Source organism: Pleurodeles waltl, chromosome 3_1 (assembly GCF_031143425.1).
Source record: "Pleurodeles waltl isolate 20211129_DDA chromosome 3_1, aPleWal1.hap1.20221129, whole genome shotgun sequence".
Classification (NCBI taxonomy): Eukaryota; Metazoa; Chordata; class Amphibia; order Caudata; family Salamandridae; genus Pleurodeles; species Pleurodeles waltl.
The window spans coordinates 1,338,435,285-1,338,454,560 of NC_090440.1; the positions used below are offsets into that span (position 1 = coordinate 1,338,435,285).

General features: G+C 41.6%; 1 protein-coding gene across 1 annotated transcript in view; it reads right to left on the bottom strand.

Moving 5' to 3' along the window:
- SMIM35 (small integral membrane protein 35) overlaps positions 1 to 7,057 on the bottom strand; it is a 43,043-nt gene extending 35,986 nt beyond the window's left edge. The window contains exon 1 of the mRNA XM_069224726.1: positions 6,871 to 7,057. Coding sequence (XP_069080827.1) covers positions 6,871 to 7,030 — 160 coding nt within the window. The 5' untranslated portion in view covers positions 7,031 to 7,057. The remainder of the gene's footprint in view (positions 1 to 6,870) is intronic.
- Between the last annotated feature and the right edge of the window lie 12,219 nt (positions 7,058 to 19,276).

Sequence of the window (19,276 nt, forward strand, 5' to 3'; positions counted from 1 at the left end):
AGGGGATACCTAACCCTTCCTAACCAATAGAAAAAAAGTTCACAGGGATAACTCTACCCACTTTTGCAATAGTTCCTATGTGCCCTACTGCACATGCCTACTGGTACCTGGCTGACTAGAAGGACAAAGGGAGGGCCAGGCACATGTGTTAGCTACATCTGCCTGTGACAAGATAGGTTTCCTTGAAGTTAATTAAATTCCTGGGTACTGCCCGGATGGTCATCATGTCTGACAAACAGAGCACCTCCCCACACCATAAGCCTTTCTCTCAGCGCTGGGAGCAAGTTTACACCTTTGCAAAAGGGCTATTCAGCTTCTGGGTGACAGTTGTGATTCATGCAAATGGGCTTCTAGAAGCTTTAAACAGGTAAACTATGTTTTTAAACACCTTTTGTACAATATTATTTACAAATCTTAAGGATTGGGTGTGTAACATATATTTAAAAAAGTCAAAAAATAAACTTTGTAGTTCTTTCTTAGGTGGAAATAATATAAGGGTCAGAGAACATGTAGTGGTCCTGGTTAGCAAAGTGCCAGTGCACGTAGTCAAAAACACATCAGTATCACCCCAAACAAATGCGGGTAAAAAAGGAAAAATAGGCATTTTCCTACAGCTGTTCAAGAAGTAATTCAAAATAGATCCTAAGCTTACAGCACAAGAAGGGAAAGCTAAATTAGTGGGAAGAAAAAAATGAAGGTGAGGAAGTTGAGTTACAAGCAGTGTCAGGGAGGAGAAGAAATTCAGTCTTCTTAGGACTGAGATTCAGAAAGTCAGAAGGCATTCATTACTTTGTGATCCGATGATGAGGTGAATAAGAAATGGAAAAGAAAGTAAAGTAAAAGTTGTGAACCTTCCGCATGAGGGAATAAAATCTTAGTGATGATATAACAAAGAGGAATGCTGTAAAGTGAACATATCAGTGGCCAGAACCTTGGGGAACCCTGTACTGTAACAGACAAGTGAAAGACTGAAAGTCTTGGCAAGAGGTATAGTAGGAGCACCGTAAAACACAGGAGTAAAAACACTGCTGCTACACGATACAGAAGGAAGAGAGCAAAGTTAAGTAATTATGGTGGTACAAGTGTGACCCAACTGTGTTCAATAAGGAGATTGTTTTAGTATGTGATTATTTGTTGACCTGCTCTCTCTTTTTCACTCTGTCTGTCTGTCTGTCTGTCTCTCCCTCTCTCTCTCTCTCTCTCTCTCTCTCTCTATATATATATATATATACATATATATATATATATACATCACTGAAAAAACAAAGGTTACACAGGCGTTATAGTTAGGGTCTGAATTTACTTGCACAAAACCATAGAAATTAAAAAGTTATAGTTACAGTTATTTCAAGTAACTATAACTCGCGCCCTAAGGGTAACTATAACTCGCGCCCTTACCAATCATTAAAAGTTCACAACTTCTATATTTGTAATACAATCTCTTATCAATAATTTTATTGCAAATGTTGCATTGATAATACCAAAGATGCCATAGAATATGTCATCAGTTATATAATATATGGAGTAATTTGCTGTGCATGGCGAAGACACGTGCTATAGTTACCTTAGGGTGCAAGTTATACTTAATTGAGTTTCAAAAGAACGGAGTTCTATGGCCCGAATCTCTCTTTCTTTAGAATGCCCTTTTCTGTGCACTCATTGGTTATCAGATGGGGGTATGGACCAATATTGACCCAAATCAAGGTCTTGAACTTGTAAGAGATGGAAAACCCACTTTGTATGAGATTCTGGGTTTGTGATTTATACCAGTTCATAATGTAGAAATAATCTATTGGGTCAGGATGGTGAATCGAAGTTAGTTTATTGATGCTCATTTCAAATAAAGTACATAAGCATTTGGAAAGAGAGCCAGAAAGCCCAAAGTTATTCATTGATGTCCATTGTTAAGCAAAGAACGTAGACATTTGGGTAGAGAGCCAAAGAGCCGACACATGTTTCGCCACCTGTGGTGTGTCTACCTGGGTCTTTTTCAAGGCTAATGACTATCATCAGAATAGGACCTTTGTTTGGAACACGTATTAGTTGGTCAATATATTTTAGTCTGTCTAGGGACAGAAAGAGTGTCATTTTCGGATCAACCATGTCCCAGGCTAAGTCCTGCGCAAATGCTTATTTACTTCATTTGAAATGAACATCAATAAACTAACTTGGATTCACCATCCCGACCCAATGGATTAATTCTACATTACGAACTGGTATAAATCACAAACCCAGAATCTCATACTCAAATACAAAGTGGGTTCTCAATCTCTTATAGTTAATTGAATTACCTAACTTTAACTGCTGAAATTCAGAACCTAACTATAACGTCCCTGTAGCTTTTGTTTTTTTCTGTGAATTTCTATGTTTTTTTTTATGTAAAGTAATTTTAATTACTATATGTTATCCCAACCGCTGCAGTGCACGGCCTTTTGCCGTGCGCGGCAGGTGTTGGTTGCAGGGCCTGAAACCAAGTCCTTACAACCACCCAATCCTGCGCCATGCACAGCCTTTGTCCATGCGCAGCTGAGATTGGCCACAGGGCCTGTCTCTGTCAGGGGATCTGTGAGTGGGTGCATGAGTCTCTGAGTGCATGCTTGCGTGAATGAATTAGTGTGTCAGTGAGTCTGTGAGTCGGTGAATGTTTTTTAAAAAATGTGTTTTTGCGTATTCTCGAATATCCTTGTACATCCCCGAATATTTGCGGATATTCGTGGATGCTCATGAATATCGCGCATGGTGAAGAAAAGTCATTAAAACCCAATAATTTGACCCTAAAACACCCCTATATCACACCCAGGGGGTCAGGGTACCTACACCCTGACCACTTATCATTTTTATTTTCAGCCCAGGGAACCCTCTCCGATAACATAAAATGGCAGCCACAACTTTCTAGTTGTAGGCTGTGGTTAGCCAATTACAGCTCTTCTACTCGCGCATGCATTTGCAAAAATGAGCAAACTTTTGCAACATATTTGCGAAGGATCCTCTGCCCTATTTATACAAATGTATTTACCCTTTAATATCTCCAAAACTACTAAGCGGAGTTCCACCAAATAAGCGAAAGGATGTATGATAATAAGGAACATTCATGATTTGATCCTTAGAGCTCCCTAATCTGTATTTTCTAGATATTTTTCACACTTTTACTGTTGGCAGGTTTGACCAGGCACAATGTATTTCTGGGGTCAGACTTGATCACACATGGTAGTTACTGGGTGGGGTAAACTCCAACAAAGCTATAATTTCATGGGGTGTTGATAATGGCTGGATCATGTAAATAAGGGGGTCACACAGTGTGGAAGTAGGAAGTACTTTGCAGCAGGAGTTAGACATACACAAGAGATAAGGGATACACAATTCATTGTGGGACCTTAACACCTTTAGTCTCCCTGGCCTTACCGATGGATGCTGAAGAGAGCAATGACATCTGAGGAATGTAAATGGGTATTCTCTAATAGACATTATTATTAGTAGTAACAGTGGTAGCAGTGGAAGTGGGATAGCAGTAGTGTAGTAGGAGTAGTACTAGTAGAGGCAGCATTAGTAGCAGAAGTAATTGTAGCACTAGTAGTGGAAACAGCAGTAGTGACAGCAGTAGTAGTGGCAGTAGCAACAACAGTAATACCAACAACAGGAGGAGGCAGTAGTAACAGCGGTATTAGTAGAAGTAATAGTAGTAGTAGCAGAAGTAGTACTAGTTGCAGTAGTGTGGTAGAATTAGTCAGTAGTGGTAGACAATAGTAGTGGTGACGATAGCAGTAGTAGTGATACTAGTAGCAGCAATAGTACTAACAGTGGTGGTAGCAGTACTGGTAGAAGAAGAAGTGGTCACAGAAGATGTAGTAGTAGTTGCAGAAGTGGTAGTGGTGATAATAGCAGCAGCAATAGTAGTAATAGTAGTAACAGCAATAGAGCTAATAGTGGAGGAGCAGTAGTAGCAGCAATACTAGTAGAAGTAGTAGTGTTAGTAGTAGATTAGGAGTAGTTGTGGTAGAAGTGGTGGTAGTAGTAGTGATAATAGCAGCAACAGCAGTAGTGATAGTAGTAGTAACAATAGTACTAATAGCAGAGGAGCAGTAGTAGTAGCAGTACCAGTAGAAGTAGTAGTGGTAATAGTAGATATAGGAGCAGTAGTAGTAGTTGTGGTGGTAGTAGTAGTGATACTAGCAGCAGCATTAGTAGTGATAGTAGTAGCAGCAATAGTACTAATAGCAGAGGAGCAGTAGTAGCAGCAGCAGTACTAGTAGAAGCAGTGGTAGTAGTAGATGTAGTAGTAGTGGTGGTAGCAGTAGTTGTAGCAGTGGTATTAGTAGTAGTGATAATAGCAGCAGAAGTAGTAGTGAGAGTAGTAGCAGCAATAGTACTAATAGCAGAAGAGCAGTAGTGGTAGCAGTACTAGAAGTAATAGTGGACGTAGTAGTGGTGGTAGCAGCAGTTGTAGGCAGTGGTAGTAGAAGTAGTGCTAATAGCAGCAGCAGTAGTAGCGTTACCAGCACCAGTAGTAGTGATAGTAGTTGCAGTAGCGAGTACTAGTAATGGTAGTGGCAGCAGAGTTAGGAGCAATGGCCTTAACATCTGAGGTGCCTGCCCCTTGTGAGAGTGCTATTGGGTGCTGGCATTGCAGAGGCAGTAGCGTAACAAAAGCATCCGCTGTGCGGGGGTGAGCTCCAGGTGAACCCCCCAGCGCAGTACCTGGTATGAGAGCTCTTGAGTGAGTCCTGAAGGGGGGGCCTCCATGTACTTTGCAGGGGGGTCCTCTCAAGCAGTGCTTAATTTGTAAATAAAAAGGAGCCGGTGCCCAAAGCCCTCCTCTTAAACACGCGGATGCTGCAATTAAATGTGCGAACATGGAACACTGAGGCAGCGCTATCCTGAAGCCATCTGGGGTCTCTTTAATCCATTTACAGTCACCCCCTGCCCCTTAAGTTTACACCTGCAGCTTTCTGCTTTCTCTCATAGTGACCTTTTTCGTTTTTCTCTTCCTCCGTCTTTCCCAAACGTGTCTTTTGCTCGCAGAAAATACTTGAGGCACAAGACTAAGCTCCGGCCCTCAAAAATAAGCGCTGGTGCTCAGCACCAGAAACAACAAGCACAAATTAAGCACTGCTCTCAAGACTCGTAACGCCACTAGGGAGAGGGTGTGAGCACTGCGAATGGACCTGGAGTCCCCCACCTGTCACCCGACTATCATATTGGGTTCACACCCTACAAGTAGGTGGGAAGCAACCTAAGGGCCTTGGTTGATAAACCTTGGATGGCTAACCTCTGCTGAAGCAGATGTCTTAATTAGAAATTATTAATTAATGTTTAAGTATTTCGAATAATGGCTTATGTAGAAAACTGAATAACGTAAAAAAATAATGAATTATGTTCGTGCTTATTTACTGTAGGCCTTAACTTAGCGACTGTCTTGGCCTAGTTTTGCCGGGCCTCATGCAGAAGCTGTATTTCTTAGCGGTTAATGAAAAATGCTGACAGAGTGAACTAACTGTGAAATGCTCATTGTTTTAATAAAATGCTTATTAGAAACTTTCTATGGGAACCGACGGACAGGAGATGAGGTATCTTGTAAAGTAACAAAATGTGTGTAAAATGTGCGAAGGGTTCTTTCCCTGGATGCAAACAATGAAGACACTGACTGGAGATGAAGATGCAACAAATTTGATACCTGACTAGCCGGATGATGAGAACATCGTAAAGCTGACCAATCAACGACATGTGAAGTGTGAAATATTAGAATTCATAGATTTAGTACATGGACACTATTGGACAGAGTAATAACATATGATTAATTGACCAATTGGAAATTAGGGGATAGTTTGGGTGACTTTGATATAACAACGTGACAGAGGGGATCAGATTCAGATTTGAAGGGATTTTCGGCAGACTGCTGTTGAGAAGAGACTTAGAAGAGATGCAAGATTCTGTTATTGGGCTCATACTCTCTGACTGAGTGCCTGATGTTTGCTGATCATTTGATGACCTGAGGACTAAGACTGATTCTGCATACTGACCCATGCCGTGGATAGGTAGACATGAGAATGTGACTGAATTGTATTTATGTGCCTTTTCTTTCTAGGTACCAACTGCGCTGTCTTAATATTTCCCTTTAGTTAGATGTTTTTCCAAATTTGTGTCCTAAATTGTTTTGCATGAAGTCCCACATGCTGCTGCTAATCTGGGTTAGTTGAGGCAATTCACATGACGACTGACGATTGTAGAGACAAATGGTTGACGAACTATTTTGCTGAACTCTATGGATACTAAAGTCTTGCTGAAATTGGTTTTACTAATGATTTGTGTTGATGCTTTGCAATGCCTTTTGATTCAAGATTTGATTAGATCATGTTTCTTGTGAATTGTGGATTAACAAGTATTATTAATTTTGTTTGATTTGACTTGGTGATTAAGATACATGACTTTAATATTGTTAAAAATAAGGAAATAAACGTTCTAAAAGTTAAAACAAGGTGTGGTTATTCATGACCTTCCAGTCATGGTATGTGAAGTTTACTGACTCCATTGATTATTGATTGACTATCGGGCATTGATCATTGTTTCCTGCTCTGATACCGTAGTACATCCTAAAGGAGTCAAAAGGTGTATCGACCTGTACGCCTACCTGTGTAAATTTACTTATTAAGGACCGACGCGCTAACACCTCTTACTGCTTCCCGAGAATGGGGGGGTGAAGAAGGGGATGTTAGTACTGAGAGGCACGCCGAGCTCCCCACTTCCCTTTCATGGTTGGGTGCCGCCCCCACGCTTCCTGTGAAACACTCGGACACACACTGCTCCCAGGGCTTGCCATAGGTCACCGAAGGCTGCGGGCTGAGCGGAAGTGGCTTTGAGACATGGGTCACTCACCTGTCACGTGCTGCGAGGCTGCTAGGGGTGACTCGAGTAACCGTGACCTTGCCCCGAGTCTGGCTGCAGCTGGTCGGCCTTCCTGACTGAGTGGCTGAGGGGGAGGCAGGATCTGGTGAGAAGGGAGCTTGTGTTTTTCAAGAGTTGAATGAACTTCCATCCACCTGGCCCGGTTGAACAGGTTTGTGGTGGGACCGGCTAATCCACGCTGAGGCACTTGTGATGTTTATCAGCACGTACGGCATGCACCCCGCCCACACCCTGCGCTATAAACATGCACTGACATTTAGACATGATGGAGTCTACAACGAGCAGATCCAGATCCAAAATGGTCTGAAACATTTAAAAGGCCTGCCGGGCTGGGGCGTTGAGCTGAAGGCTAGTACAGCAGGGCAGAACAGCGTTACTCCTTGCGAAGAGGATCCGCGTGGCGTGTTCAGGACACTCACTATGTCAACTGTTCCTATTTCGTGTAATTATGAATAAATATATTTTAAACGAATATGCGGGCGTTTTTGGAAGGCGTTGCTCCGAATCTATGACAAACAGCACGCAGAAAAAGAACTGGCTATGTCGGCTTAAAAAATACACAAGCGTGTAATCAAATGCTGTTGACAAACATCACCGATCCATCACCAAGCATGTACTCGAGAAATAAGCATAACGGTTGACCCAGGAAGACGGCACATGTTTACAGATATCTGGAAATGGTCAGACTTCTCAAGACACAGACACTTGGAAGTAACTTTATTGAGCAAGAGGTGTTACACTTCCGTGTGTATGTCAAGTGTAGATAGTAAACGGGCAAGGGAAGTGTGTGCGGCGGTTTTAGTCTCCTGCATTGTTCTGCGCTCTCTGTACTTCATTATTTTACAGTAGACTACAGTTTTAAACCTAAATCTAGAAGTATGACTATATAGCCAGGAGAGGGCGCTGTCTACTCACGTAGACTATAAATCAAGCAAGGCAGCCGTGATAGTGATATTAGACATCTACGTTCAGAGAAAATGATGCCCCGCTGCCCGCCCTCTCCGCAAGTTTGGTGGGAGTGGGCCTTTCGTTTTGGACAGAGCCACTATAATGTCACTTAGGGTGGTCCCTTTAAAGATGTATGAACAAGGGAAAATACCATTAAAACACAATTAAAATTCAACTCAACTTGAAACATGCTTCCAATAACGCTGCACAAGAAGCAACCAAACCGGATCCTCTTTATCCTTCTACCCTCCTACGACCCATCCACCTATTTGCCCTTCCATCTGCCCAGCTGTCCATCCCTTCATAGTTCCATCCACCGTCTGCGCCATGCAATCAGACGTTTTTTTTCCATTCATCATCCCTCCTTTCATATACATACATCCTTGCACCCACAGACCCGTTAGTGAATTTATGTATTCACCCAGTTGTCCTTTCAAGTATCCATCTATCCATTCTTCTCGGTTCGGCCTTTCTTCCATCCTTCTATCCGATCATCCTTTCACTTGTTGATCCTTTCACTTGTCCACCGACTTTTTCATTCTTATATGTACCATCCTTAAACACTTCCATCCAGTCCCTGCAGTGAAATTTAAGTTCTTTCTTAAACCAAGTCCTACGTCAGGAGGTTGGGCAATTTGTTTTCGCCTTACAGGCCCTCTCACCATCCTCTTTGATCTTGAATTAATTTCTGCTTTATCACTCTTAGCGCCGACACATTTCGGCGAATGAAGTGCTTAATAAATAATTGTAACATCAACAACTCCTCTTGTCCTGGGCATCGTGGACCCATGCTGGTTCCACACAAAAAAGGGAGAAATCTATTTGCACAATTTTTGCTCATATGTAATAGAGATTGAAGCATACAACATTTTTCACAGGGCCAACATTGCTAACTCTGGTTCCATGCAATGTTTGCTGTTTGCACAAGAAGCGGAAATTTATTTTGTTCTCCTCATTTTAAAATACGAAAGATTGGATTATGTTTTAGGCAAAATCAGCTTGTTCTATTTACTTTACTCGATAGCATAAACAGCACGAGAACATTCTGTAGTTTTTATTTTTTTTAAAACCGTTACTGAGGATCCAAAATGTCAATGTTAACGGTCTTTCGCTGATTCAAAATGAACTACAAGCAATAGATAAGTTCTATATATTTCTAAATCCGTTTCTCTGTTATTACCCCTGGTGCAAATACCTTTTTTGTCATAAAAACTGGAGAAAACTAAGCTTGAAACATTCCATGTTACAGATGCATCAAAAGTGGTACCAGTGAATCTGTCCTGCTCTTAACAAAGTGCCCGATTTACGGGCCGCGGCGGCACAGGTACGTTTTTTTTTTTTTTTTTAATTTAATGCTCTCCTCCCCTCCTTAATGCCCCCGTGCGCCGCCCCTTCAGAGTCACTTGAGCCGCAACTGCAATTAGGTCTGCTAGACTAAACTGCTCACAGTGTCACGTCCTGTCGCTAACAAGTCTGGGGGCTATTTCAAAGTCCAAAATAAAACAATGCAAAACAAAGACACAAAAGCCGTAAAGAACATATGTATATATTCGGATGCAGTTTTTCCTGTTTTAACATAATTTAGCAGTATGTAGGGAAAAAAAATATAATTTAAACGTACTTGAGCACAAGCGTAAAATAATTATATTGTCTACAAAAACATGCAAATGGCATTGGTGACATCAACAATTTAGTTGTGGGCACATTTATATTTTCTTGTGCTTTCATATTTCATGTATTTCATCAACAGAGACTATAGGAGATGCTTGAAACCATATGTGGGACTTTAACTTTTAAGCAGGGGGGAAGCTTGCTCAGTAATATCGGGGGGGCGTGAGCTTCAGAATTTCCAACAGTCACGCTGGAATATAATGTCAAAATACATTATAGGGCAAGCAGGGCACGTGAGAGGGGAGAAGGGGGCAGGGAAAAGAGAGACAAATGTGGATTGGCAGGGGTACTAATTGAGAGAAAACATAATATTTTGCAAAATAACCAACCTTTTTGAAGACTTTCAAAGCAGAGAGGGAGAATGTGTGTTTTTGTTTGCGTTTATGTAAACATTCCTTGTGAAATCCAACAGACACCTCACCATACCTGACACAAAGCACCTGTGCTCAACTATTTTCCCCAAAAAAACATTAGGGGGTGCACCCCTAAAGCCATGTCCCTGCCTTTCTGCCAACAAACATGACAGATCTCTACGGATTTGACTTAAACTGAGCTTTATGGAAGCTTATTGTATCGTCCCTCCTAACCAGTGTCACAAGCTGATGCACATTTTCAACTCACGCCCTACATGGAACTGTTGCTTGCTCGGAAGGCTAGTTGTCTGCCCTCTCATCTAATACCCATGAGCTGACCGTTCAATAAGGAATAGTTGTAGAATGCGCTAGGATGGTGCACAAGCCCACAAAAGGACACATCAGCCACGTCAAAAACCTTTTTGTGAAAAAAAATCTTTAGCCATGCAGCATATCTTTGGGGATGCTGTGCCACATGGTTAAACCCATTTCCAAAGCCAATAGGTCTCAAAGGCGAGAACTATTTGCTTTGCAGACACTTATTTTCTCTAAAGGTCTCTCCCAAGTATACATGTGTATGTAGGGTTGCCACCTGACCGTTCTTTTTAATGGAATTACCAGTATTTCATGCCCAGGATGGTAAAACAAATTAAAGAAATCACCAACACTTTCCCCTTATTAGTACATATTTAAAAGAGCAAATCTAATAAGAAATCTCTTTAAAGTGTTCCAGGGCTGCCTAAATGATCCCTGACCAATAATTAAACATCCAGTCAAGACATTAAAAATACAGAAGGTTTTACATACATTTCTATTTAAATATAATGTCCCAATCCTTACAGAATCTTAAAACATGAACAAATTGTCAGAGTTTTTCCTCTGGAAAAGGCGCCAACCCGACGTGGAGAGGATCAAACGAAGTTAGTCTTGTAGGGTATATTCCAGCAGTAACAAAGTGAATGAACTGGACAAAAAACTGTCTACTAAGATATGATTCCAATATAGCACAGTGTCCGGCAATATTAGCATGGAGCATTTGCTGGGCACAATTCAATGCGCATTGCTCACTCCATTCTACGATTACTGGAACTAACCCTACAAGTTATTTTTATGTAGCACATGCTAGAGCGGGCAAACTGCCTTCCTCTGAAAACAATGAATGAGAAAAGGCTGATTGGTAAGTTGTATCTATTAAATGTAGCAACCCTTCACTATGAAGGCAGAGGGTGTCAAGTGTTTAACAGCTCATGTCTTCTGAATGCAGCGTTTTTCTTAACAGATATGTTTTGAGGGGCATTCTCTGGGTCCACTGTGACCCAATGCGCCATTTTAGTGAGGGTAAGCAATCCCAGTGACAAGCAATTATAGACAGAAAAATGAGTTGTTGGTACAACGCTCTAAAACACAAACCACAGTAGGCTACACACCGTTATGGAACAAATGCTCAACGGATAGCGCAGCATCCGTGAAGCGGGCATCGCGCTGATAAGATAAAAGCTAGACAACCTTCCCAAATTATATGTGACGCCACGCAGACTGGCGGTGCCCCATTCGCGGGCTGTGGTCAGATCGGCAGTCTGCGTCTTGGACAGCCGTATCTGCCACAGGCCGCTTTTCAGTTTGTGACCTGTTTTTCAGGCTACAGCGCGACTTTGGACCTTTTCTTTTGGCTCGGGTTCTTGCTGCATCCACTTTTAGCCCCATTAATTTTTCTTATCTGTTTGTTGTTGTTTTTCTTCTTCTCTTCTTTTTCCCTTTTTTCTTTTTGTTTCTTCTTTGGCCATATTTTCTCTTTCCCAGAAGCCTGTATTCTTTCCCTGCATGCTTTACTTCCTATCTTATACTATGGCTATTTTTTCATTTACCTTTACGTGGCTCTTCCCAATCCAAGATGGTGTCTTCATTACTTCCTGCATGCCACTTCCTGTCTTGTCTGTACATAAGCACAGTTCGTCTTCTGATCCTTGCGTTGCAAACACTTCTGTTCCGGTTGTGCTCCTCGCTCCTGTATCCCATGATTTGGATTCTACCTTTTTTCCTGACTTCAGTTTCTGTTCCAGTCCTTTTTGTGCCTCAATATTTTTGTTGTTTTGTATTTTTTCAGGAGTTCCTTGATTAGAAGTTTTTCTCAGCTGGGGTTTTTCCCTCTGGGACTCCTTCTGGAGGTTACAGCCTCCTTGGTGTTTTATTATCAGCAACACCATGGCTACTGGAAACGGTCGCCCCTACCTTGGTCAATCTAGAACAAGCAAGAAGCCAGGTGGTGCACAGAGACTGGCGGATTACTGCGGTAAGAAGCGTTCAAGTAGTGACATTATGCAAATAAAAACAAGATAAAGACACACATATAGCTATGCTGTATGGCGACCTGAAGCTCAGAGTCCCTGAAGCGGGCACCATGCTGATAAAATACAAGCCGTGGTGTCTCTCAAATCATCCAAATAAACACAGTTTGTGCAATTCAAAACTGCCTGCTTTTTAAGCGATCAAGTGAATTACGAGCAGCAACGGGCGCCAAAACGAGCAGGAAACAAAAGGACAGATGAGAAGTGGTGGGGGGACGGCACAGTGAGCCGAGTCAAAACAAAAAAAAGTGCGCCAACCCTACTTAAATGGTCAAAATTGAACTGATCCATGTAATAGGGTTGGTCTCCAGATCGGAAACAAAGAGCCTAAAGGCGGGGCAAAAACAACAAAGGAACCATATAAAAGCAAGATTTTAACAGGGGTACTACATGGAACTTATTACAAGCGAGGAGTGTGCTCAGAGCCCATATAGTGAATACAGCATGTCTCGAAGACTGCACGAGTGCACTGCCTAAGCACGACCTAAAAAATTCTAGTAGGAAAAAATATTTTTGTCTCAAAATATATATATATATATATATAGATCTTGTGAAAATTTGTCAACCGGTTCCTAGGATATAGACAAGTTAAAAAAATGCTTTTTCTATAGAAACTATGACCGCCACTGGGTTTTATATATATATATATAGAGAGTTATATATATATATATATAGAGAGAGAGAGAGAGAGAGAGATATTTAATAAAATCAGAACTGATGGCTACCATCAGACCTAAAAAATGTAGGCTATTCTAATCTGCTTGGGTATTGCATGACGCAACTCAGTTTTCAGTGTTACGAGTTTCTCTTACACATGACAAGGGGCACAGAGGGCACTGGACAGCAGGAATGGGAATTGTAAAACCTTTTTCTAATGTAGTAAACCCATTTAGTGATATTCCGGAAGGTTTTTCTGAATTGCTACAGGGACTTAGAAATGAATACTCATTTAAATTTATAACACCATGTTTTGGCAATCCTGTTCAAAATTGTGAATCGATAACCTAGGTATCAATGATTTCTGACTGTATTTCTGGTAAAAAAACAATGACCAATTCCTGCCTCCCAAGCAGGGATGGTGACTGGTTTGCAAAGTGGAAGGGGACTGCTTCTGACCCTTCCCCTTTCGGAATGAATCAAGTTGGGAACTTCAGGGGAAGCAGGCTGTGGTTCAATGGACTATCACCTGTCCCCACTCTTTTTTTAAAGTAAGTAAAGTAATCTTTATTGTTTGATTAAACAAAATCATTACAATATGAGTCATGTAAAGTAAACAGAAACAGTAAGAAGTGATGTTCAATAAAATACTTTTGAAATCATGGGTAAAATATTAGAATATTAAAAATCCATCTCTGCAATTTGCAAATTAGCAACTTGGGGCAATTTTTCTAAGGAGCATTTACATTTCTCGGTCTGATCCAGGTGGGGACAAGGTTGGTGTAGTCGTAACTTATAACTGTGTCCCCCGCTTGAAGCTGTGGGCTAGTCCAAGAGAAAAGTGCTTATGCAAAAGAGAACATATGTAAGGGCTATTTTAAAACAGCAGTTAAAAGCAATCGTCGTCCTGCAGTGCTAGGGCTGGTGTGACTGGGTTAGTCCCAGAGCTGAGAATGCTCCCTTGTATTTTGTTGGGGCAGGGATTCATGTAAAGAGTTTGGTTTCTTTATGCTCCAGATTGCCAGGAGTTATATAAGAGGTGGCACTGGATGTTGGGGCGATGTGTCTCCCTTTCTCAAATAGAACAAGTGTTCCAGGCTGGTAGTTTTAGTCTTGCAGGTCAGATGCTTTCCTCAAATCCCTGTCGACCCCCTTGAGGCACGTTGCTGTTCGGGAGTTTAATTTTAAAATGGATAATAGTGATTTAAGCAACCCAATTTCATTTAGAAAGCTTAGACTGCTTTAAAAAAGTACATATTCGAAATACTTTCAAAGGGATGCTGATCTGTTGTCCTTTGTGGGCCGCCACCATTGTGAATGTGGGTAATCAAAGGGAGTCACAATTAATGACCTGCATAATGAATATTAACTAGACAGGTAATTTTCCTATCAATTAGTACATATGCAGGTTTGGAAAATATTTTACTGGTTGCAAAAAGTCAGCGCAGAATTTGCAGTCATTTTTTGCCACCAGTAAGACAGTGCATCTTGCCTGTTCTTTTTATTATGATGAAAACGTCTATTGGCAAACACAATGTTTTCCGTGAGGAAGGGCTAAAGTTGGAGGAGGAGTAGGGGGCATATGTCTTTGGCAAGTTACACGTAAAAGAGATTCAAAAGAAGGCAAAGGTTCCCAGGTACCACAAAGCACAATCTGCTGGGATTCTGAAGAGACACCCATGATCAACAACTTCTGAGAAACTAGCTCTTTCTGCGATGCATGTCAGAATATCGACAGCAAAAATATAATGGCTTGAATACCGACTTTCAAAATATTATGAAGGTATATCTATTGTCAGGGTACATTAATGAGGAATTAGGTACAGTAAATCTACACGTCCCTATATTATTAGTACTCAAAATGAAGTTCAAGATATTTTTGCACATTAACCTTTTCTTGTTTTATATTCCAATAGTACACCATCCATTGGACTTCCTTGTAGCCCTAAATGGCAATATAGAGTCGAAGGCCTCCTGCCAATACTGTAAACCATTGAGTCAAAAAGGCTCAAAAACTCCATCTGTTCTGGACCTTTGCTGGATATGTGGGTGTAAAACGTAGCAGCAACCACTCCTGCTAAATTGCTTCGAACCCCCAACTACACTGCCAGAGACTGCTCTGCCAAAACTATTTGCCCCAAACTTTGACACTGCTAGCACACATAAGATTCAGCCAGAGGACACATGTACCTCTGAGTACTCATAAAGTTAGCACCAACGCACATCATCGCCAAACAATACATGTGGAACACACCATCTTTTGTTATGTTATTGTAAGTGAACCTGTTGTTGGGCATATATAAGCAACTGCATGTAGCAAGTGTGTCTGGTTTTCAATATTTTGTTTATTTAAAACTGATTTATTCTTCTAAAAATACTTCCACCTCAGTGAATACTGATCTTGAAGAAGTGTGATAACAAGGTTATATAATATCAGAAAGCAACTCTTTCATCACCTTCTAGAGTGAGCCTTGACCACTCAACTACATCTATGACTAAAGACTGCTGTGATGGGAATGTCCAGGACATGGCTCTGGAGAAAGTGTGCCCTTGACCTATGTTCATCTGCGGGCAAACTGCATAAACGTGACAGTGAATTTATGATTTTCACCCCAACATAATAGCAATCACTTAGGTTCACTGAGGGTCCCCCTTTTTACACTGATTGAGGCCTCAGATCTCACCTCCGAGGTAAGAAGGGGCACACACATTGCATCCCATATCGGGAGGGACTCTTGTCCTTTCACGGGGCTTTGTGGGACTCTTCGTGACAGAGGGCTCTGTACATCTCCAAATGGAGGGTTTACATTTCTGTAAAGCTCGAACTGTATAATGGAACGGAAGAAATGGTCAGACCTGGAGAGTATGGAGAAGTTAAGTGGCAACTATCAAGGGCCATGCCGTAGACCAGAACACTAAATGACCACTATAGAACTTCCGGATTGTGAACGGGACTTCCAGGGCACTTTAGGCAGCCACAGCACAAACAGAAAACTCATCTGCAGTTCCATGCATGGCAACCGTTTGCGTGATTGGATTGATTTCCTGCTTCCAGTTTGCCCCTGCCCTTTCTTTCCTGCAGTTTTGTTTTGTTCTCCCTTCAGTACCTCAGGATATTACTTTGGTTTCCACATTCCTTCATTTCAGGCCTCCTGGAAATTGGCTTCTTTCTTTCTTCATCTCTCTCCTCCGTCCTCTGGTTTTCCATGGTTGCTTGAATGTTTTCATGTCTTCTTTATGTTTGTCAGATTATTTAGTCATCAGGAAACTGGTACAGCATTGTGCAATATTTTATGTAGCTTTATACCACACGTTGTTTAGCATCCTCTAAAAGGACGCCTGTATTCCTATAGCGTGAAGACCCAAAAATGAAGCGCCCAGTACGGAACCAACCAGCACTGCCCAAGCTTTTCCGGACCTGACTTTTGTCTCGTCCCTTAGCCACATTTCCCCACACTACTACTTTCAGTAGTATTATAATAGTCTGCCAGAATGAGGCAACAGTGAAGGTGTGGACTCTTGTCAAGCCGATCTGTTGTATGGGACATGACTTGGCCCATTTATGTGCTTGTATGGGTGGAACAAAGAGGTCATTTTGGTACTCCATTGTGTGAAGAGCTACTCAAAAAGAGGGTTTTTGGGTTAGTTTTCCCAGATTCTAGAAATGTACTTCCCTCTCGTTACGGTTTCAGTGTAGCTTATTTCAGTATCTGATGGGTCGGCATTTGTCTCCTGCTCCCGCTACCAGTGTTCCATAGCTCTGCACCATCTTCCTGACTATATCTGTTTGCAAGTGGACGTGGCTTACCTGTATGGGTGCAATATACAAAAGCACAGGAAATGCATGAAATCAGCCCTAGGTGATAGGGTGACCACCTACCATGGAGGCAAATTCTGGACCGGCCAGTAAAATATTCAGTACAAAGTGTCAAAATTCAGGACAAAAGGTGCATTTTAGAGACACATCAAAGGAGAGACCATACCCCAAAACGTTATCACTGTATTTATTTACTGTTTTCTACACAGCACTATTCATTCACTATGGCCTTTATGTGATTGTCTCTGGGTATGCTACATTCAGGTAGCATATTATGCCCTTGTTCAATAGAAAATTAACGCCCTTGAGCAAGGTGTCAGGAGCATCACCTCTTTCACTGTATTATATTATTTTGCAAACCTTCCCCCGCTTATCCCTCGCTCTTTCTTCAAACACCTCAACACATTCCACATCTCATTTGGGAGTCTGAGTGCCAACAGGTAGCTCTTTTCCAGTTTAAAGCTGCCTGTGACTGCTGGTGGATTAGCCCTCCCAGACTTAAAATACTATTATTTAGCTGCACAGTTCCAAAAAGGATCTTGCTGGCTGTCTGTCCGACCCATGGATGAGACGGGCTTACCTGTTAAGACTTTAACAAAGGCGTACTTGCACTACTCATTGGTTCTTACTGACCATTCTAGCAAACGTCATCCTGGGTTATTGCACAAGACTTCCTCTTGCCTCATTAGAACCCATGAACTCACTAACATATAGAAGGCTTACGTTCCTGCAGCACCTTTGCTAGGCCTCCCACTCACACAATGGCTTAAATCAGGGCAACTACATTAGCGGCATGCTGCACGCCTCTCAAAAGTTGAGGATTTGTTTGTTGATGGCGAGCTACTAAATTCCAAATAAATACAAGTAACAGGTTTATCTGACGCTATCTAAAAAAAAAAAAAAAGAAAGGTCCATAATGAAGGTTAGGGAACGCCGGACATTAGATGCTAATATCACTGACTTTTTCAACATTATATAGCTATTCTACAGGTGGGTGAGCCGCTGAAAGGCTTGAGCCTGAAGCTTGGCTCTAGCTCAACTCGAGGTCCTGTTGGAACATCCAACCCATAATAAGCCACGTTTACATATCGCTTCTGCCTGCCCACCTCTATCTACCCAGGATGTGGTGTTAGGGCCAGGGCTGTCAACTTTGGATCTGGGGAATCAGGTTCAAGCCTCAGTATCGGCTCAATACTGTGATTTTTGACAAGCCACTTAATCTCCCCATGCCAATAAACAATGGATGTCATCTTGCGTAATGTAAGTGGTGCTCATGTAAAGTGCTCCAATACCTTTGGGTTGGGTTCATGCTGTATAAAAACGGCTAAAAAATGCACAAAGTAGTCAAACCAAAGCCTTAACATAAGGAAAAACTAATTGTACAAAGTTAAATTAGAAACCTGGATAAATTGCGGATTACTCGCTTAAATTGTGTGAACTTAGGGAAATACTTGACTTCACCAAAACTCTTTTTTTCCTTATTAATGCATATAAAATCACTTTCAAATACTTGAGTTACGCATATGAGCTGTACAAAAACCTGCATTTGATTTAATAGACTATAATGTGACCTATTAAAATCAATGCTTCACATTAAAAAATACACTTCTTTTGAATTTTGAAGCAACTTTATCATATTATGTGATGTTTGTTGTATGATTTACATAGGGAACATATCAGGACTTGGTTTGTGCTCTAAGATCTGAGCCAGACCCTTAGCTCGGCTCTGGCTCGGCTCTCTTTGTTAACTTGTTGGTTCGCTGAATTCTAAGCTATCGAATCCAGCAGTTACGGTGCATCAAAAAAAGTCTAGCTACTCCAGTGGGGACTGGGTCAGTGAGTGCGGAGGCGGAATCAAAGGCGTGGCTAAAAACAAGAAAATATTCTGTAACTATTTTGTCGACCTTTCACTATCAAGTAACTACACATAACATTACACACACTTTAACTGAAAAATAAATAAAAGTTAAACTAATCAGTGGGAAATGCACTATTTTATGTTATGAAACCTCTAGTGGGTAATGTGATCACTGCAGATGTCTATGTGTGCAAACAGAGAGTCACAGAATTGAATCCTGTTTTGTGCAGCAGGAAAGTGTGATATGTATTTTAATCATAGAAGGTCCCTGGAAGCACTGTGAATGCTTAAGTTATTATTTTAAACATGCATTACACATAATGTAACTAGGCTAACACTAAGGCGGTCATTACAACATCGGCGGTAAAAGCCGCTTATCGCCGTGCAGAAGACCGCCAACACACCGCCGCGGCTGCGGAATTCCACCACAGCTATTATGACCCACATTTCGGAATCCGCCAAAATTGAGACACCCACACAAGTCCGCCACACCAAAGGTCAGTGATAAACTGGCGAAAACAAAACCTCCACCGTCATGCCAACAGAAATACGCCCACACTATCATGACACACGAATCCACGCGGCGGTCCTTCAACCGCGGTATTCCATTGGCGGTACACACCGCCGCGCTCAAAATACACACACTCTTACAAAACACAGCCACATTGGACAATTCAAAATACACACACCTAATACACATACACACACCACTCCACACACACACACA